This window comes from Anomaloglossus baeobatrachus, chromosome 3 (assembly GCF_048569485.1).
Source record: "Anomaloglossus baeobatrachus isolate aAnoBae1 chromosome 3, aAnoBae1.hap1, whole genome shotgun sequence".
Taxonomy (NCBI): domain Eukaryota; kingdom Metazoa; phylum Chordata; class Amphibia; order Anura; family Aromobatidae; genus Anomaloglossus; species Anomaloglossus baeobatrachus.
The window spans coordinates 376,619,682-376,645,953 of record NC_134355.1 but is presented as its reverse complement, the minus strand read 5'-3'; the positions used below and the strand labels follow the sequence as shown (position 1 = coordinate 376,645,953).

The 26,272-nt window shown below is 43.1% G+C and overlaps 1 protein-coding gene across 1 annotated transcript in view; it reads left to right on the top strand.

Annotated features, from left to right (window-relative positions):
• Positions 1 to 26,272, top strand: part of BCKDHB (branched chain keto acid dehydrogenase E1 subunit beta) — a 274,772-nt gene that overhangs the window by 19,753 nt on the left and 228,747 nt on the right. The window contains exons 3-4 of the mRNA XM_075341500.1: positions 6,137 to 6,205; positions 12,151 to 12,242. Of these exons, the coding sequence (XP_075197615.1) occupies positions 6,137 to 6,205; positions 12,151 to 12,242 (161 nt within the window). The remainder of the gene's footprint in view (positions 1 to 6,136; positions 6,206 to 12,150; positions 12,243 to 26,272) is intronic.

The window sequence follows — 26,272 nt, the reverse complement described above, 5'->3', positions numbered from 1 at the left end:
AGGGATGCCGAGCGCTGCCATCAGGAGGTTAGCAGAGATCATTACCTGCTGTGATGATCTCCTGCAGTCCTGCCATCAGTGCTGTCACTGCCTTCTATGCCCGCCGCATTCTCAGCAGTATCGCGAGAGCCCGTGACATCACCGCTAGTGACAGTCTCGGGCCGCGGGCATAGAAGGCAGTGACAGCGGTGACGTCAGGAGGCAGGAGATCGTCACAGCAGGTAATGATCTCGTCTCACCTCCTGACAGCAGCGCCCGTCATCCCCGCGGCTGCACACACTGCTGTGTCAGTGTCTGCCTGCGCTGCAGCGTGACAAGCTGCTGATACTGCGGGCAGACACTGACACACTGCAGGGCAGGCAGCCGCGGGGCCGGAGCGGGACACAGACTGCACGGGCACGTGGAGGTCACACGGAAGTGCTTCTGTGCGGCGTCCAGGGAGTGTGACGTGTGTGTTTACTCTGCTCCGCTTCCTCTTCTGTCATAATGACATCACTTCCTGCAAAACCGCAGGCAGCGATGAGCATTACCGCAGGTAAATCACGGCTATACCGGGGGTATACCGCACATCATTTGCTACCTGCGGTATACCCCCGGTATTTCGCGATTACATTACAGTGAATGGAGTGAAATACCGGGGGTATACTGCAGGTACCTGCGGAAAAGAAGTGACATGCACATTTTCTCAAGAAATGTTCTCAAGAAAATCTTCACAAAGAATTTTCTTGAGAAAAAAACGCAGTGTGCGCACAGCTATTTTTTTTCCCATAGGTTTTGCTGGGAAATGTCTGCAGAAAGATTACAAACATTTCTCAAGAAATTTCCGCAGCAAAACCGCGGGTAAAAACGCCTAGTGCGCACAGGGCCTAAATCACTTTCATAGTACCCAACTCTAGGGTACTAAATGCTCCCCTTTCTTTTACATGCTTGTCTCCAGGCATAGGACATGGGTAGTAAAATTTCGAGGTTGCAACATGTAATGCATGCACCATTGCTGCACACCACAAAAGTGAAAACATTCTTAAATATACATATAAACTAATTCATAAAACATCTGCAGGTTTTTCTTTGGCTCTTCTTTCTGCAAGACAAAAAAATGTGTTCAAGACATAGAATCACCGGTATACAAACGTTTGTCATATTTTTGGACCTGTAGAGAATAAGGAACACAAAAACGGTAAACAGTCCATAGGTGGTGTCTATGCTTCCTTAAACTCTTGAGGTAAGTTGGGTAGAAAAGCGGTTGCATTAGGCTGGTTTCCTTGGTCCTTCTAGCTTTGGACCCCGCTACAAGAAAAAGGGACAGGACAGTGCCTATAACAGGGGCAGAAACACAGTTTGTTTCTCACAGCAGGGGCAAATTCCACTAAAGTGCAACAGTCCTTAAATCAATTCTTACTATATAGCAGTTCTTTCAGGAGACACCGTCCATGGTGGAGAGTGTAACATGCCACAACTTCGCTTAAAAGGGTGGTTCACCCATATTTTTTGTCTAGTTCGTTATTATATTGAGAAACAATGTTTCTCTCAAATACCTTATGTTGGCAATAATGCCTGTGCTAGGCAATATTGCAGACCTCTGTTCCCCGCTCCGTGACCCCTGGGCTTCGTGACCTCGGGGATCTGGTGACGTCACGTCAACTGCCGCACACGTCAGATCCCTGCGGCCGGCCCCAGTCTTCCTGACTCACTGGGCTGTGGGCAGTGTTTCACCGCTTGTCACAGCTCAGCGTGTCTCCTGCTTGCAGCGCTTTGCTGTGAGGGAGGAGGGAGCAGATGGGCTGTGACGAGCTGTGAAATACCGCCCATCAGCCACGGACACTGCGGCCGGCTGCGGTGTCAGGAACTTGACGTGATGTCACCGGATCCCTGAGGTCACGGAGCCCGGAGGTCAGAGAGCGGGGAACAGCAGTCTGTAATAGCGCCTCTTACAGGCACTATTGCAAACATAAGGTATTTGAGAGAAACCTTGTTTTTCAATATAATATCGATCCACAAAACAAAAAATATGGTTGAACCACCCCTTTAAGTGCCCTTAATCTAGCAGAAAATAACACAACATGTGCAAAGGAAAAGAAAAGTGCAGCTTGTCCAGCTTTCAAGTAGCATAGACCTAGCTTTTTCCTTGAGGGCATACAAAACAGTACCTTACACACTTTCAAGGAGACTTTTCAGCCTTACTGATATACAACAAATATTGAGCCAAGGGTCCAACTGGCCTAGTATAAGTTGCCACAGGGAGATGGGGGACGGTCTCTGAATGATGAATAGGGCGAAACGGCACAACTTGGGTGGCACTACTTTCTCTGGCTTACTTAGAGGAGGACTTCTCCCTTCAGGAGGTGGTTTTCTTAGTTCAAATTGGATCTTGGCATAAATAGGTGTCACTTTTCTTCTGGAGGTTGGACTTTGCTGAGTACTCTTCTTGCAATAGGCAGGGCTTGTCTCTGTGGACTTTGAACAGTGCAGATCCATGATGGGCCGTTTTGTTTTAACTGCACAACAGTTCAACATTTTCAAACACAGCCGCCATTTTATCGTCACATAACTGCCATTTTAACACAGAAGTCCACCATTTTATTTCTCTTCACAAAGCACATAGGGATTCTGTTCATGATGCCAATTTTTGAGACACACAGAGCGCAATATACCCAGGATGCTGGAAAGGGTCGGATCCTCTTACATGTGTCACAGATGTTGGTGGCCGTGCCAATATTCCGGCGCTTTGATGACTGTGAAAAGCACATGGCTGTAGGCGTGTGGGGCTTTATGCTGGTGTCACTGTTTTCCCTGTCAGCTAGGTGATCAGTGGCGTGCCCTTTGTTGGTGCAGAAAAACAGGAGAGTCAGGATGCATGATCAACAGTAACACAGTTGAACTTTTACTTATTCAGAAGGTACACAGCCATGATGGTGACAACCTACTCAGATGATACGGCTCCACAGACAGATAGATGGCAAACGGATGCAGGGATACTGTCTCATATGAGGCGTGATAACTGCTAGTGCAAACTAGCCTAACTTATTGACCAAGCAGACACAACAGAGGTGACTTCCTCTATCCCACTGGGGTGTTGTTCCCCAGCAGATCGCAGAGCTCCTGCTCACTCTGACTTTCATGTATAGTAGGCTGTCCTGTGTACCCATCTTCTTTATGGGGGACCCACCTCCAGGCCCATACTCCTCCTGCGTCCACAGCTTTGAGTTTTAGGTAGGCTAAGGCGCTGTGCAGACCAGGGCATTCCATCTTCATAGAAAGGTGTAAGTCCTAAGAGGTCCTCCAGGTCCCGCTTGAGTGGGTGTTGGTGTTCCCCTACATGTTTCTGTGGCACCCTTGGGCTTCAGGCGCCACAGCGTATTACACCACTTTTATGGGGTAATATCTATCCCGGGTCTGGAGGGGGTTAACCTGCCAGTGCCTTCACAAAACGCACACAAACAGCAGGTGCTTACTCACAGGGTGTTTGACTAGGGCAGACAGGGTAGCCAACCATCACGAAGCATGGGACTTCCCCAGTCGCTAGAACAACAACCGGGGGCAGGCACCACATGGGGTAGAAGTAGGAGCAACCATCACACTTTAGACAGAACCTTCCTGGGCACAGCTTGGGATAACACCTAGCACTGACAACTTGAGTTAGTGTTCCTCTCTCTTCGTGGGCCTGTGGCTTGGCGCAAGAGGCTTGGCCCGGGTTACGGATAGCTACAGGGGGACACTTCACTAAAAACCTTCACGGTCACCGGCGGTGACCGCCGACGGATACGGGATTGGCTGGAGCCCATCGTGGCAGAGGACGGTACCTCAGGCAGCGTCTGAAAGACTTGTGAGTAAAAACACTTGGAACTGCAGCCCCTTCCTCTGCCTCTCCTTTACAGACGCCCAGCGCTGTGGTGCCAATGGGGACTACCACCACCCCCGCCATCCTCCCTGGGGTAATCCCGCACCTAATGTGGGGAACGACACCATTCCGGCTGCACTTAACATCTGCTCCGGCGAGAGACCCTGCAGCGGCGGCGGCCACCATCCCTGGCATACCATACCACAGGTGGCGTCACAATCACTTTAAAAGACTTTCCTAACCTCCGACTACTACCTCCATCCTCCAATCCTCCTTCCTATATGCCTCGGGGTAACTGAACCGGGCCAGGCAACCCCTTAATCTTTTGCCTCTGAGAGTTCGTCCTAAAACCAGAAATCGTTTACCTCTCATTAGCGATGTTGTTCCTCGTTCCTGCGGCAGCACACATCGCTGTGTGTGACACCGCAGGAGCGAGGAACATCTCCTTACCTGCGTCTACCGGCTATGCAGAAGGAAGGAGGTGGGCGGGATGTTGCATCCCGCTCATCTCCGCCCCTCCTCTTCTATTGGACGCCTGCCGTGTGACGTCGCTGTGACGCCACACGACCTGCCCCCTTAGAAAGGAGGCGGATCGCCGGCCAGAGTGACGTCGCAGGGCAGGTAAGTGTGTGTGTGACGGGGGGGCGCGATTTTGTGCGCGACGGACAGCGATATGCCCGTGTTACACAAACGATGGGGGCGGGTACGCACGCTAGCGATATCTGCACTGATATCATAGCTTGTAAAGCCCCCTTTAGTGTTTTAATCCTATTTTCTGTATTAAGATGTTGGATGGTTTGGGTGGCCCTGACCTTCCATTGAGCCCATAACGTAAATCACTAGTGCCTACTAATGTTACTATGATTTCCTCCAATAACGTCAGCCTTGCTTTAGGTGTATCATTTTTTATTGAACGGCCCATGGCACAAGACGATCTAGGTGATGTGGCTGAACATGCGGGATCTTGGTTGACTGGTTTTGTAGAGACACAACAAAAAAACTTTCACCCAACCCCCCCCTCGCCTCCCCCCACCATAACTTTTGAGATGTGTAAGATATTGGATGTACTTCACTGAATTTCTCATCCTCATTGTAAAGCTAGATTCACACGTCCATATGGTCTTAGTGCTGTCCGCAACTCCCGACCTGAACTGAACAAAGAGCCTCCTAGGCACATATGAGACTCTCATTACGATCTGTCTCATATCAAAAGTACGAACATGTGAGCCTAAACTAAGGTGGACGTGTGTAGCTGGCTTAATTTTGATGGCGGTATTGGCATGGTAGTATAATCCGCAACATAAAGACCATAACATGAGAAGCATGATGAAGACCATATATATGCAAAAGTAAACAGCGGCATGGAAAATCGATGGCGTGTGTGATATATATAATATTTATTATATATAATATTTATTATATATATATATTATAATATATATATATATATATATATTATAATATAATATTATTATATACACTTTGTGTGTGGGTAGAATACAAGGTTAAAGGGAACCTGTCACCAGTTTTTTCACTATTAAACTAACAGTATCACCTTCTTCAGCTCCTGGGCTGCATTCTATGAAGGTGCACCTTGTTCCCTGACTCCCCTTACAGACCCCAAAAATAAGTTTATAAAAGCTGACCACCACATATGCTAATCACCTGTGTGGTCAGATGGGTGCCCTCTTTTTTTTTTTTTTGGCTCTTGTCCCCCCTCCTGCCGCTGTTCGCCGTCCATCTTTCTTGATTGATGTGATGACGCCTCCATTATCATTCACGTTGCTCTTTCAAATATCGCGCCTGTGCAGTCATGTCCGCTCGCGCAGGCGCAGTTTGCTCTTCCATATCGCGGGCAGAACAGAAAACATAGCTGCCCTCGCGCGTGCCGGTAAGCTATTTGCGCAGGCCCGAGATTATGGTCGGCGCTGTGCATGGCGTCACTGCGTCATCCTCGTACCCGACCTAATCCTCGTGCCTGCGAATTTAGCTATTTTTCAATAGTTGTGTTGCATTTCTGTATGGTCTTAATCATGCTTGTCCTGTTAAGATCTTTATGATATGCTGCAAGTGACCTGTATACATACATGGGGCAATATCGGTATTATATGTATAACTGCCAACCTGGCTGCAGATGCAGGATAGCGCTCAGTTTACCAATTATGCTTCAAGTGTTAACAACCCTAGTGTCCCCTAACAAAGTTATACAATACACCTATACATAAAAGTTTTTTTTTTTAGTTTTTGCTATGTACTTTTCTAATGAAAGTTAATGAAGCAGTTTTATTTCTTTCACAGTGATATTTGGAGAGGATGTTGCTTTTGGAGGTGTCTTCAGATGTACCATTGGACTGCTTGACAAATATGGTAAGATACATTGCTTGTCTTAAGATTTTCTACAAACAGACATTAGGGGGTTAATAGAAGAATGGGTTGTCGGGTAATGCTTGAAATGGTGAAATAAGCAGTACTTGCCTGTTAGCCTCAGCGGCCCTAGTGGAACCTCTCCTCTGCTCCCCGTTGTGTGATAGAGCTCTAGAGATGCCGTTACAGTTACTAAACATAGCCTCAATGGCAATGCCAAGGTAAATTGCCTTGGACCAATGAGTGGGCCACTAATCATGTTTTGTAGACCTATATCCTCACTGCAGCCTTATCGACAAAGAGCTCTTCGGAGCAGTGAACAGATGCCTGCTCTTTATGGGAGTACTGCTGTTATTTTATAAAGTGGTGGGAATATGGTGGCTGAGAATGGCTTGTCTGGGTAGTGGACAAGCAGGTGGGCTGTAGTTAGTGTCTGTCGTGGCTGTAACTGCTCCTGTGGCCACTCATTCACTTCCCGGGCTGCTCATTACCTTAATTGCATATGTGCTGCTTTCTCCGCCCACTGGCATCTGTGATTGGTTGAAGTCAGACGCCCCCATGCTGAGTGACAGCCTGACTGACTCTTCAAATCACAGGCGCTATCTGAGGGTCTATATTATACAGTAAGTAAATAAAAAAAAAAAATGGCAGAGTCCCCCATATTGTGATACCAGTACATATAAAGCATACGCTTAAAGGCCGCAGCCCCCAGCCGTGCGCTTATCTTGGCTGTGTATCAAAATAAGAGGAACCACATGCGGCTTTTTAATTATTTATATAAAAGGATAAAAAAAAAACATGAAACAGCGTGCGGTCTTCCCCAATTCTGGTCGACCTGTGGAAGTGCGAGCAGCGTGAAACAGTCATCATCCAGCCTATCGCCAACATTGTGACTGCTATTTTGTGATGTGTTACGAATTAAAAAAAAAAAAAAAGGGTGAAGTAGACGAACTCTAGTGTCACCTATTGGAAGTAGCAATCCTAAAAGTCAAACGTGAACCTTTAACGAGGGTTGTCATATGACTTGGGCTGTATGCCAGATCAGAACTCCAATTTGCAGACATAGTGTTTCCAGGTGATTGCCCCTCGTCAGTTCAAAGTATGAGATCTGATCTAGCTGTATGAGAGGCTAAAGGTCCATTTACACACAACAACGATATCGCTAATGAGATATCGTCGGGGTCATGGTGTTGGTGACGCACATCCGGCCTCGTTAGCGATGTCATTGTGTGTGACACCTTTTTGTGATTAGTAACTATCGCAAAAAGGTGTCAAATCATTCGTCGTGTACACGTCGTTCATTTTTAAAAAATCGTTCCTCGTTTGGAACGTAGGTTGTTTGTCGTTACTGCGGCAGCACACATCGCTATTTGCGACACAGCAGGAACGAGGAACAACATCGTACCTGCGGCCGCCGTTAATGAGGAAGGAAGGAGTTGGGTGGGATGTTCCGGTCGCTCATCTCCGCTTCTATTGGGCGGCCGCTTAATGACGCCGCTGTGACGCCGAACGAACCTCCCCCTTAAAGGAGATATTGTTTGGCGGCCACAGCGACGTCGGTTAACAGGTAATTGCGTGTGACACTGCCGTAGCGATATTGTTCGCTACAGCAGAGATCACCCCGTGACGTGCCACCGACGTGGGTGGGTGCTATCACTCGCGACATCGCTAGCGATGTTGCAGCGTGTAAAGCCCGCTTAAGACTGGCTCTAAGGGGAAAACTTTTTTCCTTGCGGAGACGGACACACCAATCCTGCATGCCAGTAGTGAGGAGACTTTTATAGCTGCAATGCTCCTCTGGGAAATGTGCAAATTGTCTCTTCAAAAGTTACATAGAGATCTCATACTTTGCACTGATAAGGGGCAGTCACCCTAAAACACCGTGTCTGCAAATTGAGGTCCTGATCTGGCCTAAAGCCTAAGGGGTACTTTGCACACTACGACATCGCAGCTGCGATGTCGGTGGGGTCAAATCGAAAGTGACGCACATCCGGCGTCGTTGTCGACATCGGAATATGTGAATCCTTTTTACTACGATTAATGAGCGCAAAGGTGTCAATTGTATGATCGGTGTAGTGTCGGGCATTTCCATAATAATAACGTACGATGTTGTTCCTCGTTCCTGCGGCAGCACACATCGCTGTGTATGAAGCCACAGGAGCGAGGAACATCTCCTTACCTGCGTCCCGGAAGGAAGGAGGTGGGCGGGATGTTTACGTCCCGCTCATCTCCGCCTCTCTGCTTCTATTGGCCGCCTGCCGTGTGACGTTGCTGTGATGCCGCACAACCCACGCCCTTAGGAAGGAGGCGGTTCGCCGGCCAGAGCGACGTCGCAGGGCAGGTAAGTGCATATCTATCACAAGATATCGCATGTGCGACGGGGGCGGGGACTATCGCGCTCGGCATCGCTACAATCGGCTTGCGATATCGTAGTGTGCAAAGTACCCCTAAGTCACATGACAAGACTCGTTAAAGGGTCACTTTTCACTTTAAGGATTGATACTTCCAATAGTTGGCACTAGAGTTTCTCCTTCCTCCCTGAAGAGACAATTTACATATTTCCCAGAGAAGCATTGCAGCTATAAGTCTCCTCACTAGTGGCAGCCAGATTGATGTGTCAGTCTCCGCAAGGAGAAAGGTTTTCCTCTCACACCACGAATAAAATAAGGATTTTACCTCTTGTGAGTGCCGCTGAACTGATTGGTACACAAACAATTGTATAAATCAAAATTTCAAATTTACCAATAGAGAAAGAATGTAGCAGAATTTATTTGCAAAATGTAGGTTTAACCTGGATTGCATGTGATCGCTCACTGCATGTATCAACACAGATATCGGAAACTGCCCTGTTCTAAGAGGAAAAAAAAATTAAATAAAAATTCTTATGTATGAAATGGGCACAACATCAATAGAACAACTAGGGCCAGATCATTTATAACTAGAGATGGCGAACCCGCAGATATCCTGAATCAGCGGGTCTAATCAGATTTATAAAAAAAAAACAAAAAAAAAAAAAACCTGGTCCGGGCCCGGAATTCATTCTGGATATCTGGCTAGACGCCAATCCTTATAGAAGTCTGTGGGAATCCTAATCATATGCTTTAAAATGCTGGTAGAAAGGGCTAGGAAGATTAGATTAGGCGCATTACACTTACCAGTCTCTGCGTGGCTGTAACACTACTTGCGGGTCTGCACACTAACCTCGTACATATGCACTGCCTCCCCTGCACACCGGCAGTCCTGGTGTTTGTGATTGGTTGCAGCCAGACCATGCCCCCACCCTGTGTGACAGCGTGTCTGACTGCTTGGAATCACAGATGCTGTGTGCATCTCTATAGTGGTGTAAAAATAAATAAATAAAAATTGACATAGGGTCTCTCCCATATTATGATATCCAGCACAAATAAAGCATACGGCTAGAGGCTGCAGCACCCAGCTGCTTGCTTATCTTGGCTGTGTATCAACATGAAAGACTCCATGCAGTTTTTTTTTTTTTCTTTTCAATTATTTAAATTTTTAAAAAATGGCATGCAGTCCCCTATGGGGCCCCCCCCACCTAACAATAGCAGCCTGCAGCCGCCCAAAATTATCGCATCCATTAAATGTGACACTTCCGGCACTTGACCCAGGGCATCCCGATTGCCTTGGCGCCAGTGGCAGTTGGGGTAATAAGGGGTTAATGACAGCTCACATCTACCACTAAGCCTCAGATTAGTAATGAGAGGAGTCTGAGACCCCCCTCCCCCATTACTCATCTGTAAGTGCAAAGAAATAAGCACAAACAGCGAACAAAATCCTTAATTAAAAATAAAATACAAAAAAAACACACCCTCTTTCACCAATTTATTAACCCCAAACATCTAGTTTCTACTTAATCCACACGAGGTCCTACCACCTTACAGCATACTACAAGCGTTAAAACATAGAATTCAGGAATGCCTGTCTTATCAATGTCCGATCTGTTGTTTAAGCAGCAGGACTTAACATTGCTTGGACTACAGTGTCTTGTACATGGCAGTCCATCACACCCCTCCTCTGTTTAGCACCTCACTGTCATTGTACAATCTGCATAGAGAGCTTGGTGTGGACGGGACAGCTCTCAGCTTTGCTACATGTCTAAATCTAAATATTCTGATTGTGTCAGAATAGCTGCACCCAGTAATCTGATACATCATTTGATTCAGGATCTCTTTGCCTACATTATGCTGCACTCAGATGAGGTAGCAGAAAGAAAAAAAGCACAATTTGCAATTTACCACCAAAAAAAATCCTCTTCATTTCCAAGAATTGCAAAATTTTTAATTCTATAGTGTACAGTACGTTGCCAAGGTTGCCGACCGCCTTGCAGTCTCAGAATGGCCACTTGTCTAGATAAGGATTGGGCAGTGCTTAGAGGCTTGATGCGTTAGAGCCTGCTCATGCCGCGGTGAAGCTTGCTGGATCCGTCCAACCTCAGTCGTTCATCAATGTTCCATCAGGACAGACATCCGCTCAGGTGAATGGTAAAGACTGCTGTTGACACATGACACAAGTCCCATCACTTTCCAGGAGCAGCGGCGCAAACACCTCTAGAACGGCGCTGCTACTGGAGGTGAGTATACACTGTTGTTTTTTATTCTAATTGCTGTCTTGAATTGATTAAGCGGAGGTTGTGTGGTGTTACAGCCCCTTTAATCAGAATGTCTATGGATACATTTATTTTTCAGTGCACATTTTGTAGGTTTTCGCTATCTATGGATTTGAGCTCTTTCAATGGGGCATGTCAGCGGCGGGGGAATCAGATTCAGCAGCCGCAGCCTTTTGTACTTTGATAAACAGCTGTTCTGTTTTCAGTCTCGCAGGACAATAATATGGAAATGCTACTGCCCTGCTATGTTATAGGATCACTCATAGATTGAGCGGATCCGAAAATAGAAGTACATTAGGGAAATTATGTATGTGCAGCTCTCTACTATACCGGCAAAGATTCACCTTCTCTGCCCGGCAGCGACCCCAGGCTTTATATTTCTGCTTGCAGATGGATAAACCTCAGTATGTATAACACTTGAACATTTATGATCTGTGGTTATAGAGAAATCATTTACATACAGATGAGATTTGTCGCTGCTATTCCTTCATACAGTCACCAGGTGGCGGACTAACTTTAGTTTCCTTTTAATAAATGACTTCCCTATGGCTTATAAAAATCAACTTTCCCTAAGCTTCGCATGCACTGTGGATTTATTGAATAGGAAGAATATATCTTAGTAGAATTTTGCATTGTAGAATTGGTTCCAAGAGCTTCATGAAAGATGCAGACGATTGTTAGTATAGAAAATTTGCATTACTGTATCATAAGATGATTCTGAAATACATTGGGGAGGTCTTGAAGCTTCTGCGTCATAATGCAAATTCTGCAACATGGCCCCCTTCCTGCCAAAACTTGCCATAGATCACTCTGGATCACTATCCTATGTACCACTGACCTTTGGACGCCATATGGTAATTGGGTGATTGGGTGTAGATTTAACGGCTTTGGTTGAACCTTTTTAGACAGGGGTCCGAAAGAGCCATGAACTGGCAAAGTCTCTTGTCTTGGAAGACTCGAGTCAGCCTCTTACCTCATTGCGATGTAGTACATGATTGTACCCTCAGGTAAAAGTTCCTCTCGTAATATTGGCTAATTGCTCGGTTTCAGAAGCCTGATGCGCACAATAAAATGATTGGTAAGATCATTTAAAGAAGACTTTATTTGGTCAAAAATTTAGATAAATATCCATCAAAATTTCATAAGGTTTCCTAGTTCTGCTGTTACTTTTCGTCTTGCACTATGTTACTCTATTATAATGATGTTCATTTGTTGCTTTTGTGTTCCAGAAATTTTATTAATTTTAAAGGGGTAGGATAATACAGGAAAGAAAAGGAATTATCAGTTAAAACACCTTTTTTCCAATATCAAATTCTTGAAGGGAAGTGGGTGCGAATGGAAGGAGGGAAGGGAAATGGGAAGAACTTTAATAAGGGAGGAGAGGAGGGGGAAGGGTATGAAGGCTCAAGCTACGTAAAACATTCTTAATCATAACTGTAAAAGTTGATAAATGGCAATTTATTAAAATATAACTTGTAAAAAAAAACCCCAAAAAAACAGAGAAGAAATAGAGAAGTAAGCACACTATGTGAAATCTCTGCTTCCAGTCTAATGTGGCATTTCTCCAGTCTTCTCTGGGGACATGCGCTTTCACACTTGTCTACCAGATATGAATCATTGGCAGTGCCTGGTGTGGAGGGGTGAAAAAGCACATATGTCTAGAAAACTGGAGAAAAGTCACGTTGGACTGTAAGTAGAGATTTCACAAAGTGCGCTCCAATAGCAACATGTGAAATCTCTGCTTACAGTCCAACGTGACATCTCTCCAGTCTTTATGGGGATGTGCACCTTTACCCACCCATCCCAGACACTGCCAATGGTTTGTGACATCTGGTAAACAAGGGTGAAAGCGCACGCCTGAGAGAAGAATAGAGAAATGTCAGGTCGGAGATTAAGCGAAGATTTCACATTCAGTGTTCCAAAATCATAAAATATTAATCTCTGCAATGGACCAATGTAGCACAAAACATAAAAGGGCTGCAGAATTAAAGGAGCTCGTATATGGTGTTTAAAGCACAGGTCTTCTTGGGGAAAAAAAATGTCTAACGTAGAAAAATACGGTACAGCACCTCATGGGACAGTATCATCGCAAAATGAGATTGTATTAATAAGAATGACACCTTTATTGTAAATGGATACTTTTGATTTGACCATAAAACAAAATACAAGGTAAGCAGTTTCCTAATATATCTCCAATTCTGAGTGAAGGTTAGGTTTTCTGAGATTTTTCCTCACTTGCAATATTTTTTTACTTTTATCAAAGCCTGAATGAAAAAAAGCTATAAGGATAATAAGCTGCACACTAACCACTATAAAAATATAGGCATGAAAAATGGTAAAGCATCACTGCTATAGGGATACTATGAACAATGAAAAATACATTTCGCAATCTGGAAAAAATGAAATACATGAAAAATGGTATTGCAAAACTGCTATGAATATTTCAAAGTAATAGAGTAAAGTAAAGTAATGTTTAGCAATTGTAATGATCAATGCGAATGAGCCCGAAAACCAACAACAAGGTATTTAGAGATTACCTTGACGTTGGTCTTCGGGCTCATTTGCATTGATCAATACATTTGCTAAATATCTCTACTACTTTCAAATATTCATAACAGTTTTGCAATGCAATTTTCATGTATTTTTCATTGTTCATAGTATCCCTATAGCAGTGATGCTTTACCATTTTTCATGTTTATATTTTTACAGTGGTTAGTGTGCAGCTTATTATCCTTATTACAGTCCTGTATTTTTAGGCTGGCACCTAATTCACACATATAGGTGTTCCAGTCAGTCTTTTTTCTGCAATGAATGAAAAAAGCTGTGAAAGAAAGGAAATTGGGAAGAGTTATTAAACCTCGGAAGACATATAAGTTGATGTTTGTGAAATTGTGCTATTTTGGCTTAGTGAACTTGAATTCTAAAGTAGCCAGTGAAACAGTTGAGTTCTAGAGATGTCCGATCCATACTCAATGAGCTCACATGGCAAAAAAAAGTTAGACAGATACATATTTTGTCCGGTAAAAAAAAACAAATACTGATTCAGCTGGATCCGTTTCTTAAACACTGAAAACAGTGGGATTTTTTTTTTAATTTTTTTTTTTTTTTTTGCCATTATTGAACCAGTTTAAAATGGAAGATAACAGCTATTTAACTTTAACAGATCTGTTTTTCATTTTCCATAGACTTCAAAGATAAAAACAAAAAACGGATCCAGCTGAAATGAGTCTAACAAAATAACAAAAACTAACAAAAGTTGCAGAAAGTAGGTTTATGTAAGAAAAAATGTTGACTTTTTTGGCAATAAGGTATTGTGTTCAATGGAAGAATATATTTCTTATGTATTGGGTTTGGATTAAGCCACACATTAGTTTCTGGGTGGGAAAGGAGTCTCCCACTTCATCCAAACAAGTCTGTGGATGAGGTTCCTCCACACAAGACTCCCAGTCTGGAGAGGATGCTGACCTATGGAAGTCCTAGACTGGTATATAGTATATTTTAGATGCTTTGTACTAGGCCTTCATCAGATGGCTAGGAATGCTGTTATGTTACTGGCCAGCCTAGCTGGGATTTATTCTTCTACATTTTCTGATTTACTTTCTATGAACGTCAATAAAACTAGTTGAGTTCAGTTTAAAATGAAAATCCTTTGTCTGGTGTAACCCTTGGTTGGCCCACATGTCTCCGGAGGCAGTGATCTTTGAGCTAATTGCCACTTAAAATGTTAAGTGGCATAGATCGGAGCCTTCCATTGAGGGTATATGTATCATAGAATTCCTCTGACATGTATGCCCGACTGAAGGTTTAAAACATGTGCGCCGAACCTTGGTGTAAAGAAAGTAGACTTAAAGGGGTTGTCCAGGCATAAAATAAAATTTCCTAGGAGCTTGGCGCTATAAAGATATAAAAAAAAATTGATACTTGCCTTCCTGGATCCAGTTCAGGCTACCCTATGATCTGCTCCGCACAAGAGGAGCAAACGTTACCATGCCACCTCCAATAGGACCTCTGCGGGCAGTCAAAGGCTGCCATGGCTCTGCTGCTGATCGGTCTACTTCTTGTACAGCACCAATCACAGAGCAGTCTGGTGGGTGCCAATTTGTATTAATTGGTATATTTTGAGGAATTTATCTTTTGGCATGGACAATCCCTTTAAAGGGGGCTTTACACGCAACAACATCGCTAACGAGATGTCGCTGGGGTTACGGAATTCGTGACGCTTATCCGCCCTCGTTAGCGATGTTGTTGCATGTGAAACGCACGAACGACCATTAACGATCAAAATTACTCACGTCGTTCTAATCACAAATATCGTTGCTGTTGCAGGTACGATGTTGTTCGTCGTTCCTGCGGCAGCACACATCGCTGTGTGTGACACTGCAGGAACGAGTAACAACATCGTACCTGCGGCCGCCGGCAATGAGGAAGGAAGGAGGTGGGTGGGATGTTCCGACCGCTCATCGCCCCTCTGCTTCTATTGGGCGGCTGCTTAGTGACGTCGCTGTGATGCCGCACCAACCGCCCCCTTAGAAAGGAGGTGGTTCGCCGGCCACAGCGACGTCGCTAGGCAGGTAAGTATAGTGTGACGAGTCCTAGCGATGTTGTGCCCCACGGACAGCGATTTGCCCGTGATGCACAACCGATGGGGGCGGGTGCTGTCACCAGCGACATCGCTTGCGATGTCGCTGTGTGTAAAGTGGCCTTAAGTTTTATTTGTCTACTTCCAGGATTTTGTACTTATTTATTTTTTTTCAATCCATATTGTAGAATTGTGGAGACAACCGTTAATTTGCTGCTAGAATTTCACAATTTTTGGCTACTGAATGTCTAAGGGTGGTTTTTATATAATTTTTTTTAATGACTGTATTCAGCCTGTGGTGAATGATTTATTTTTCATTTGCTCTAAAACGGATAATAAAATCATTAAAATACAAAGCTGCCTTCATTTCATTTTTAGAGCCATTGTTCAGCTAGCCTGTAATGCATCACACCATTCAGTAAGTTGTTTTACCAGTAGTTAGACTTGGTAATGTATTATGTGTGAAGTGGTTTCACATCGGATGATTAAAGTGGTAACGTAATTTAATAAGGGTCATAATGACCTTTGCACAAGTAGGACTTTGTGCTGCGTGAATTTATTACCTATTGTTATTAATAGTTATTGGAAAATAAATGTTTATATGGAAATTTGATTAAAAAGTTTAGAGAAAACTTTGTCCTGCTTCCAATTTATTTTAATTCACATTTAATAATGTAATTAACATTTAATTAAAAAGAATAATTTGAGTTTATAGAATAAGGCCGTCTTCTTTTCCAGTATGACGTCATTTAATTTAGTACTTTTCTGCCTGGATCTACGCTTAAATAAGGATTACAAATTGATTTGTAGGGTAAAAGTGACATCAAGTTTAAATTGTTTGCATCAGGAGCTCTTAAAAGAATTGTCCACTACTAGGACAACCCCTTTTGATTCCACATGTTCCCCCAGGTAAAATAAAAAAAAGCTTATACTCTCCTCTTGTACCGGGATAGTGGTGACAAGGCTCACGTGGGGTTGTGGCGTTATGCGAACCCTGCGTCCCATCAGCGCCGGCTTCTCTTTAAACTTCAAACAATCAATAGGAATTAAGTGCACCTGTTGCGCACACTTTCTGTTAATTAACTCATTTAGTACGTAGGTTCATGGATCCTGCGGTCCATCGAAATTCGTAGAATTATGTTCACTTTTGATCCGAGTATCTGTTCAAAATCGACAATGCAATTCTATGGGTCAGTGAAAAAACAAAATGTAGCCCTACTTGGATGACAAACGAGGGCGTTCCGATTTTCACAGATTGTCAAAATGGTACAATCAAGAAATAACGTCTGGAACACCATTCTCTACACTATATGGAGAGTGTGTATATATATATATATATATATATATATATATATATATATATATATATATATATATATATATATATATATATATATATATATATATATATATATATATATATACATATATATATATTACAGTTAGGTCCAGAAATATTTGGACAGTGACACAAGTTTTGTTATTTTGGCTGTTTACAAAAACATGTTCAGAAATACAATTATATATATATATATATATAATATGGACTAAAAGTGCACACTCCCAGCTGCAATATGAGAGTTTTCACATCCAAATCGGAGAAAGGGTTTAGGAATCATAGCTCTGTAATGCATAGCCTCCTCTTTTTAAAGGGACCAAAAGTAATTGGACAAGGGACTCTAAGGGCTGCAATTAACTCTGAAGGCGTCTCCCTCGTTAACCTGTAATTAATGAAGTAGTTAAAAGGTCTGGGGTTGATTACAGGTGTGTGGTTTTGCATTTGGAAGCTGTTGCTGTGACCAGACAACATGCGGTCTAAGGAACTCTCAATTGAGGTGAAGCAGAACATCCTGAGGCTGAAAAAAAAGAAAAAATCCCTCATAGAGATAGCTGACATGCTTGGAGTAGCAAAATCAACAGTCGGGTACATTCTGAGAAAAAAGGAATTGACTGGTGAGCTTGGGAACTCAAAAAGGCCTGGGCGTCCGCGGATGACAACAGTGGTGGATGATTGCCGCATACTTTCTTTGGTGAAGAAGAACCTGTTCACAATATCAACTGAAGTCCAGAACACTCTCAGTGAAGTAGGTGTATCTGTCTCTAAGTCAACAGTAAAGAGAAGACTCCATGAAAGTAAATACATAGGGTTCACATCTAGATGCAAACCATTCATCAATTCCAAAAATAGACAGGCCAGAGTTAAATTTTCTGAAAAACACCTCATGAAGCCAGCTCAGTTCTGGAAAAGTATTCTATGGACAGATGAGACAAAGGTCAACCTGTACCAGAATGATGGGAAGAAAAAAGTTTGGAGAAGAAAGGGAACGGCACATGATCCAAGGCACACCACATCCTCTGTAAAACATGGTGGAGGCAACGTGATGGCATGGGCATGCATGGCTTTCAATGGCACTGGGTCACTTGTGTTTATTGATGACATAACAGCAGACAAGAGTAGCCGGATGAATTCTGAAGTGTACCGGGATATACTTTCAGCCCAGATTCAGCCAAATGCCGCAAAGTTGATCGGACGGCGCTTCATAGTACAGATGGACAATGACCCCAAGCATACAGCCAAAGCTACCCAGGAGTTCATGAGTGCAAAAAAGTGGAACATTCTGCAATGGCCAAGTCAATCACCAGATCTTAACCCAATTGAGCATGCATTTCACTTGCTCAAATCCAGGCTTAAGACGGAAAGACCCACAAACAAGCAAGACCTGAAGGCTGCGGCTGTAAAGGCCTGGAAAAGAATTAAGAAGGAGGAAACCCAGCGTTTGGTGATGTCCATGGGTTCCAGACTTAAGGCAGTGATTGCCTCCAAAGGATTCGCAACAAAATATTGAAAATAAAAATATTTTGTTTGGGTTTGGTTTATTTGTCCAATTACTTTTGACCTCCTAAAATGTGGAGTGTTTGTAAAGAAATGTGTACAATTCCTACAATTTCTATCAGATATTTTTGTTCAAACCTTCAAATTAAACGCCACAATCTGCACTTGAATTCTGTTGTAGAGATTTCATTTCAAATCCAATGTGGTGGCATGCAGAGCCCAACTCGCGAAAATTGTGTCACTGTCCAAATATTTCTGGACCTAACTGTATATAATATATATATATATATATATATATATATATATATATATATATATATATATATATATATATATATATTATATATATATTCCCCTTACATAGTCACTGGTGTGCATACCTACTCTCCACATAGTGTAGATTCTTTTAGGTTTTTGCACCCAGTTCAGACTCAGAATTGGTGTTCCAGACGTTATTTCTTGATTGATTTGTAGTCTTTTGTTTGTGAACCTGGCCCCACCCACATCTATTGCCAGTCCACATTATACGCATATATAGCCTGGGTCTCAGCTTCCCATACACGGTAAGTTTTTTTAACTGCATGAGAGGACCCACACAAGCTAGGGACCCCAACGTAGAGGAATACTTTGGCGTAGTGTTGGGGCTCTGTTGCATTGATCAATTCAATCGCTAAATTTCTCTTTATTCATATGTTCATGGCAGTAATGCAGGTTCCATTTTTCACATTTTCATTCTTACATATAGCTGTTGGATTTTTCAAGTCAGTATTCACACAGCAGTTTCTGCTTTTCATATATTCCCCTTACATAGTCACTGGTGTGCATACATATAGTGTCAAAATGGGGCAGGTTGAAAAACTTTTTTTTCTTTTTCTTCTTGTCATGTACAAGAAAAACTAATGACACTCGGACCACACTGTGATCAAACTGATCAAATATCAAATTCTGGTTGTAAAATAAGTCCAATCTTACTTGTCAAAGGGAGTGTACTCTATGCTGAGCACTTTATAGTGTGTGTGTGTGTGTGTGTGTGTGTGTGTGTGTGTGTGTGTGTGTACATATATACGGTACAGAGCAAACGTTTGGAGACACCTTCTCATTCAATGAGTTTAATTTATTTTCATGACTCTGAAAATTGTAGATTCACATTGAAGGCATCAAAACTATGAATTAAAACATGTGGAATTAAATACTTAAAGTGTGAAACAACTGAAAATATGTCTTATATTCTAGGTTCTTAAAAGTAGCCACATTTTGCTTTCATTACTGCTTTGCGCACTCTTGGCATTCTCTTGATGAGCTTCAAGAGGTAGTCACCGGAAATGTTTTTCCAACAGTCTGGAAGGAGTTCCCAGAGATGCTTAGCACTTGTTGGCTCTTTTGCCTTCACCCTGTGGTCTGTAATATATATATATACCGTATTTTTCGGACCATAAGACGCACTTTTTTTCCCCCAAATGTTGGGGGAAAGTTGGGGGTGCGTCTTATGGTCTGACTATAGGGCTGCGGCCGGGAACGAGGGTGCTGTGGTGGAGCGGGTCATCGGGGACACGAGCAGGCAGCAGCAGCGCCTGCCGTGACCACGTGGGCCCGCTCATTACATATGCACGCCCATCCTCCTCCCGGCCATCTCGCAGCGCAGAAGCCGGCGCTGACAGGTGGACGGGAGGACGAGCGGGGACGCGCGCATAGTAAAGAGCCGGCCGCATGATCACCCCTGGCAATTACAGCCTGGAGTGATCATGTGCGGCTGTATTCACTGCCCCCCGCGGGTCATTACCAGCGCGGGGTGCAGTGAATCAGTACACTCACCCGTCCCCGTGTGTGGAGCCGCCCCCTGCAGCACGCGATGTCTTCCTGTTTGTGCCGGTCAGCTGATCTGTGCTGAGCTGGTCAGCTGATCGGCACAGACAGGAAGACATCGCGTGCTGCAGGGGAACGGCTCCACACACACAGATCAGTGTGCCAGAGAGGAAGATGATCGGTGCTGCAGGGAGTGAGGAAAAGGTGAGTATAAACGTTTATTTTTTTTCTCTGTGCTATAGGATACAGGCCATATACCAGGATGGTATATGAGCACGATGGGGGCATACAGCAGGATGGGAGTATGTGAACAGGCTGGATGGGGGGGGGGATGTGAACAGGCTGGATGGGGGGGGGGGGGGATGTGAACAGGCTGGATGGGGGGGGGATGTGAACAGGCTGGATGGGGGGGGGGGATGTGAACAGGCTGGATGGGGGGGGGATGTGAACAGGCTGGATGGGGGGGGGGGGGATGTGAACAGGCTGGATGGGGGGGCATGTGAACAGGCTGGATGGGGGGGTATGTGAACAGGCTGGATGGGGGGGTATGTGAACAGGCTGGATGGGGGGGGGATGTGAACAGGCTGGATGGGGGGGGGATGTGAACAGGCTGGATGGGGGGGGGATGTGAACAGGCTGGATGGGGGGGATGTGAACAGGCTGGATGGGGGGGATGTGAACAGGCTGGATGGGGGGGATGTGAACTGGATGGAGGGGGGGGATGTGAACAGGCTGGATGGGGGGGGTGTGAACAGGCTGGATGGGGGGGGATGTGAACTGGATTGAGGGGGGGGATGTGAACAGGCTGGATGGGGGGGATGTGAACAGGCTGGATGGGGGGGGGGATGTGAACAGGCTGGATGGGGGGGAGATGTGAACAGGCTGGATGGGGGGGGGGATGTGAACAGGCTGGATGGGGGGGGATGTGAACAGGCTGGATGGGGGGGGATGTGAACAGGCTGGATGGGGGGGTATGTGAACAGGCTGGATGGGGGGGGTATGTGAACAGGCTGGATGGGGGGGTATGTGAACAGGCTGGATGGGGGGGGGGTATGTGAACAGGCTGGATGGGGGGGGTATATGTGAACAGGCTGGATGGGGGTTTATAGCAGGATCATATACAAGGCAGGAGGATCATTACCAGGCTGGGGTACCTTAGTAGAAAATTTGGGGACATTACCCCCATAACAGTTTCAGCAGCAGATCCTCGCCCCATAACAATGTGTCATGACCACATTTTTTGCTTAAAGTTTTATTTTCTCATTTTCCTCCTCTAAAACCAGGGTGCGTCTTATAGTCCGGTGCGTCTTATAGTCCGAAAAATACGGTAATATATAATCCCCAACTACTTATATCTGGAAAAAAAAGACATGTACAAAACAAAGGTGTTGTACAAAACCGTTGTCATGTAAGAGTCTGTCATATATAGATAGTTGAGGAAAGACACGTACAAATCGTAGGAACAATGCGTGTGTGATATATATATATATATATATATATATATATATATTTAGTGCACAGCAGAGCACAATATATATATATATATATATATATATATATATATATATATATATATATATATATATATATATATATATATATATATATATATATATATATATATATATATATATATATTGTGCTCTGCTGTGTGATCTGGATTATTTTATGTTTGTGTCCCATACATTTCATATAGACGGAGTACCCTTAATCTCCTAATATTCTATATTTCTCCTCTGAAGGCTTCAGAGCTGCTACACAGGATGCATTTACATCCCAGCACAACACCTAAAATAAGAGCGAGGCATGAAGTTCTTATGTAAAATGTAGCAGAATGATAAAATGGAAACGTACACATCCCTTCCTCTCTTGAAAAGAACCTATTCAGATTTGTGTTGCCCTCATAAAAGGAGTAATGTTGTACCTGGAAGTAGTAAGGGTTATTCGGAGTGCCACATTTCTGAGATTTGCTATTGGAAGGTTAATTATGATTTTTAGGCAGTCTGGAGTAGACATGTTACAATCACGGCCTAGTGTGAATGTCTGCTCTGCTGATATTTGCTTCCCATCCTTTATCACTGGTAGGCAATGTCCTTTCTAGATTTTGAGTGTCAGACATGGAGAGAGAGAAAATCAGGCAATACTGTACATTTGTAGAAAAAACAAAAAGCCAGCACTAAATGTGCACTAAATGTGCACTTCAGCACTAAAAATTCCAAACTGTACTTATTATAAAAATTTTGAGATTTTTGGCAAAAAATTGCAATTTCTTGAGCTACCTCGCCACGTCACGGCAAATCTCATTTGAGGCAGTCCTACACTCAAATATTTTTAGAAAATGTGCCATACGGCCTCAAATATGAATAGTAGAACTGCTCCCAGCAGCACTCACCTGGTCTATTTCAATCCCGTACCCATGACTGAGTCATGGCTGTGGGCGGGACAGGTCCAAGCAAATGCTGCATGAAGTAAATAGCCTGTGGACAAAGCCTGATGACTTAATGTGAACAGTCACCAACCGCCAAAATCCAGACAGATGGAATACATCCCAAATTGGGGTGCATAGCAAGGTGGAGGTCAACCACCGACCAATTCAATGAAGAAAAAACAAAAAGCCAGCACTAAATGTGCACTAAATGAGCAAAAAGGGCACAAGAATGCCAAAAGTTGAATAAATATAGCTCTGCTGTCAGTTGTGTCAAAATTGTGACTTTTTAAGTTTTTTTTTTTTTTCTGGTATGACAGCTTTGATGAAACTGATGCAATGTTTGCACCAGCTAGAATAGAGAAATGGATACTGGAATGAACCCAACCACCAAGCTTGTCTGCTGCCCTGAATTGTATTAATTACTAGTATTAACCATTTTAGATTATTGGTGGAAATTCTTTGTATCTTTTTTAACTGATTGAAGCAACTTCCTATAATTTTCTACCAGAAATTTTTTCAATGAGCTTGATTCAGATACCTGTAGGTTTATCTCCCCTGGTGTCTTTCAGCAATGCTAACCATATAACTAAAATTACGTTATAACTATATAAGTTAGAAGACTACTCCATGTTGTGAAGCGCTTACACTGAAACTACCTCTGATAACCACCAACTGTTGTAAATGATGCCACTTGGTCCAGGGCTTTAATCCCGCACAAATATATATATATATATATGATGAGTGCTTAAAGTTGGTGTTCTTTAATCTCCAGAAGCCGGTCAGGTTCCCTGCTGTCAGAGGTGGGGACCCTGAAGCAAAGACTGAAGCGATATAGCTCAATGAGCCCTATGTACTGAACAGAAGTTTCGGCATTGACTATGCTTCTTTTTTTCCAGGGATCAAATGATCGTTGGTTGTCTTCCTTGCTTATTGGAGCTGCTGGGTTCTTGCAGACTTGGATCAGCTCTGACATTGACTTGTCTATGTAGAGGACTGCTTTCCTAAGGAGGACCTTTTTACAATGGAAAAAATATTTTTATTAAGTTTTCCACATGACCGTAATAATCAATTCACAGGTTTTGTGTGAAATGTGAGCAATAATAACAAAAATACAATTGTTTCTCCTGCATAAAATTGTTGTTTAAATAAAAAGAAAATGCACAACCATGAAGTTCTGCTGAGTGATGGAGGATAAAAAAAAGGGGAAGTAAAGATGGTCCTAATGCAGAAAGCACTAAAAGAGGCCATTTTTCCCTCCTGATTCCAAGTGTCAATCAACTTTTGAAAGAATTTTATTTAATTGCTTCAAGAAAAAAAAAATCTAAACTTACTGTAAAATACAATCTCCTCTAGCTACATTAATAAAGAAGAAAATAAAAAATTCCCACCCAAGTCCAAAAATGGAAACAAGTTAAAGAGAACCAATAAGTAGGATTTTCATATATAAAGTAAAGCCAGTGCTATGCTGGCACTAAGATGCTGAATGTAAGCATAGCTTTTATTCTGGATGTTTTATTTCAGAAATACATGAAAGTAAAGTTCCAGCAATACACTGCTACTTGATTAACAGGTGCAACAGGAAGGGAATATGTGGGTTGGGTCTTGCTGTCAATTCCCACCCCTGTCTCTCTGGCCATAATTTTTTGGCACGGGCAGCGCTGGGACAGTTGTGTGAATTTAGCCATACATCGGATTCTGTGTCGGTATTGGGAGACAGATTACTAAGAATCTCTATAGATAAGAAAGCAGTTGGGTAAATCAAGGAAATGTTTCATTTCTTTCTAGTTTCTGCTGTAATTATAAATAAATTCTAGTTAAAATAGTGCGTTGGTATATTACCATATCCTAATCTATTCTGTAATTAGAAAGTACAAGTTTCACACAAACACATCTTGACCTGATGGTTTCCTGTTGAACCCAGTAGCGGATGTTTTGCTTGATTGGCTGTTGGCGTTGGCCCATAGACGAAATGGGTAGACCTGGCTGTAATAGGTACTTTTTATTTTCTGTAGATAAATATTGTGTAAGCTTAAGTCCAGGATGTCGTATGGTAGATAGCAGTGCCTGGCCATGCACAGTGCCAGAGAAAACATTGTTTCATACAGTGTTTAGTGAAGTGAAGTTTTCCTGTTACAGAAGTTTCCGCTCAGTGCACATACATCTCAATACATCATAGATTAGTCTTGGATGGCGGAGCGTCCATTCAGACATGGTTACTTTGAATTTTGTGCGAGTTAATACTTTCGCATGTTTAGCCTAATAGTCCTTTTATTAGTTAAATGCTATGAATACTGCTGAGGTTTTGATTTTTTTTTTCTCCCCACTGGTTTATTCTAAATGCAGATTCAAAATGCCAGTCTTCAATGCACTTTTTTACTGCGCCATCTGTTTTCTAGAGGAGGCTGTGGTACTGCGCCAAACCCAATGGCACACTGCTTGGAAAAGAAAATGGGGAAAAGCAGTCATGTTATACTTACCAGTCTCCCGCACGGCTGTAACACTACTTCTGGGGCTGCTCATTAACCTCATGCATATGCACTGCTTTCCCCGCCCACCAGCAGTGCCAGCGTCTGGTTGTAGTTAGACCGCGCCCACAGCCTGTGTGACAGCGTGTCTGACTGCTTGCAATCGCACACAGTATTGATGAAGGGTCCTCCCATATTATGATACCCAGCACAGATAAAGCATACAGCTATAGGCTGCAGCCCCCAGCCATGTGCTTATTTTGGCTTTATATCAAAATAAGAGGGACCCATGCGGCGTTTTTGATACTCTGCAATGATAAAGCCAACAGCTGGGGGGTGAAGGAATACCTGCATATCCTGGCACAAAACCTCGTTTTTTTGCCAAGAGATGTAGAGTGAAAATTTATACATCATATTCCTGCACCAAATCTGCTTCTTCTAGCAAAAAAAATGCATCAAAACACAATGTGATTTTGTTGCAATAATGTTTTTGTTTTTCCTTTTTTGGGCCTTTCATGTGATGCAGGTTTGGTGCAGGAATATGGTGTATAAATTTCAGCACCAAATCTGCATTTCTTGACAAAAAAAGTGTTTTTCTGCTACGAGATGCAGGTCTGTGAACTCCGTGATCTCCAGGTCAAGCAGCAGCTGCAAAAAGGCAAATAGGACATTTCTGAAATCTCAGCTTTTTCTGGTACAGTAAAATGCTTATTTGCACAAAAAGCTGCATATAAATATCACCTAAAAATCTACAGAGATTGGGGTCTTTTTAATAGTTTTTTGGGTGGTGGTGTGACCCTATGATCTCCTTCCCAATGTAAGACTCAATCATATGTCAGATCTTCAAGTATAGAAACTAGAATAAAACAGTGGAACAAATATACAGCGCTGCTGTAGGTAGTACTGAGTAGTATACCGTAATATAGGAGGCTCATTTCAACGTGGTTCGAAGTGTATCCTCACTTCATCAGAAAATCCACCAATTGGTTGATATACTGTGTTTGTGTGTGTTTGTGTTTGTGTGTTTGTGTGTGTATTGGGTACAATTTTAAATGTGTCCAAAGGAAATTGTGTATTCAACACTTTTATTGGAGACTGGCCATATTGGACAGTCTGTACATGTCCAGTAATCCTGTCGAAAATGGATCCTGTTATTCTGTTTTAAACCAATCTGCTAAAAACAGACCATAAATCGACAAGCCTTTTTAATGTAAAATTTTTACATTTTGACAATGAATCCTTTGTAAACAGGCTTTATTTTGCTGTTGATTTCTCTCTATTTTTAGGGACCCAAGCACCAGGATTTTGCTATATGATGTAAAGGCAGTGTCATAT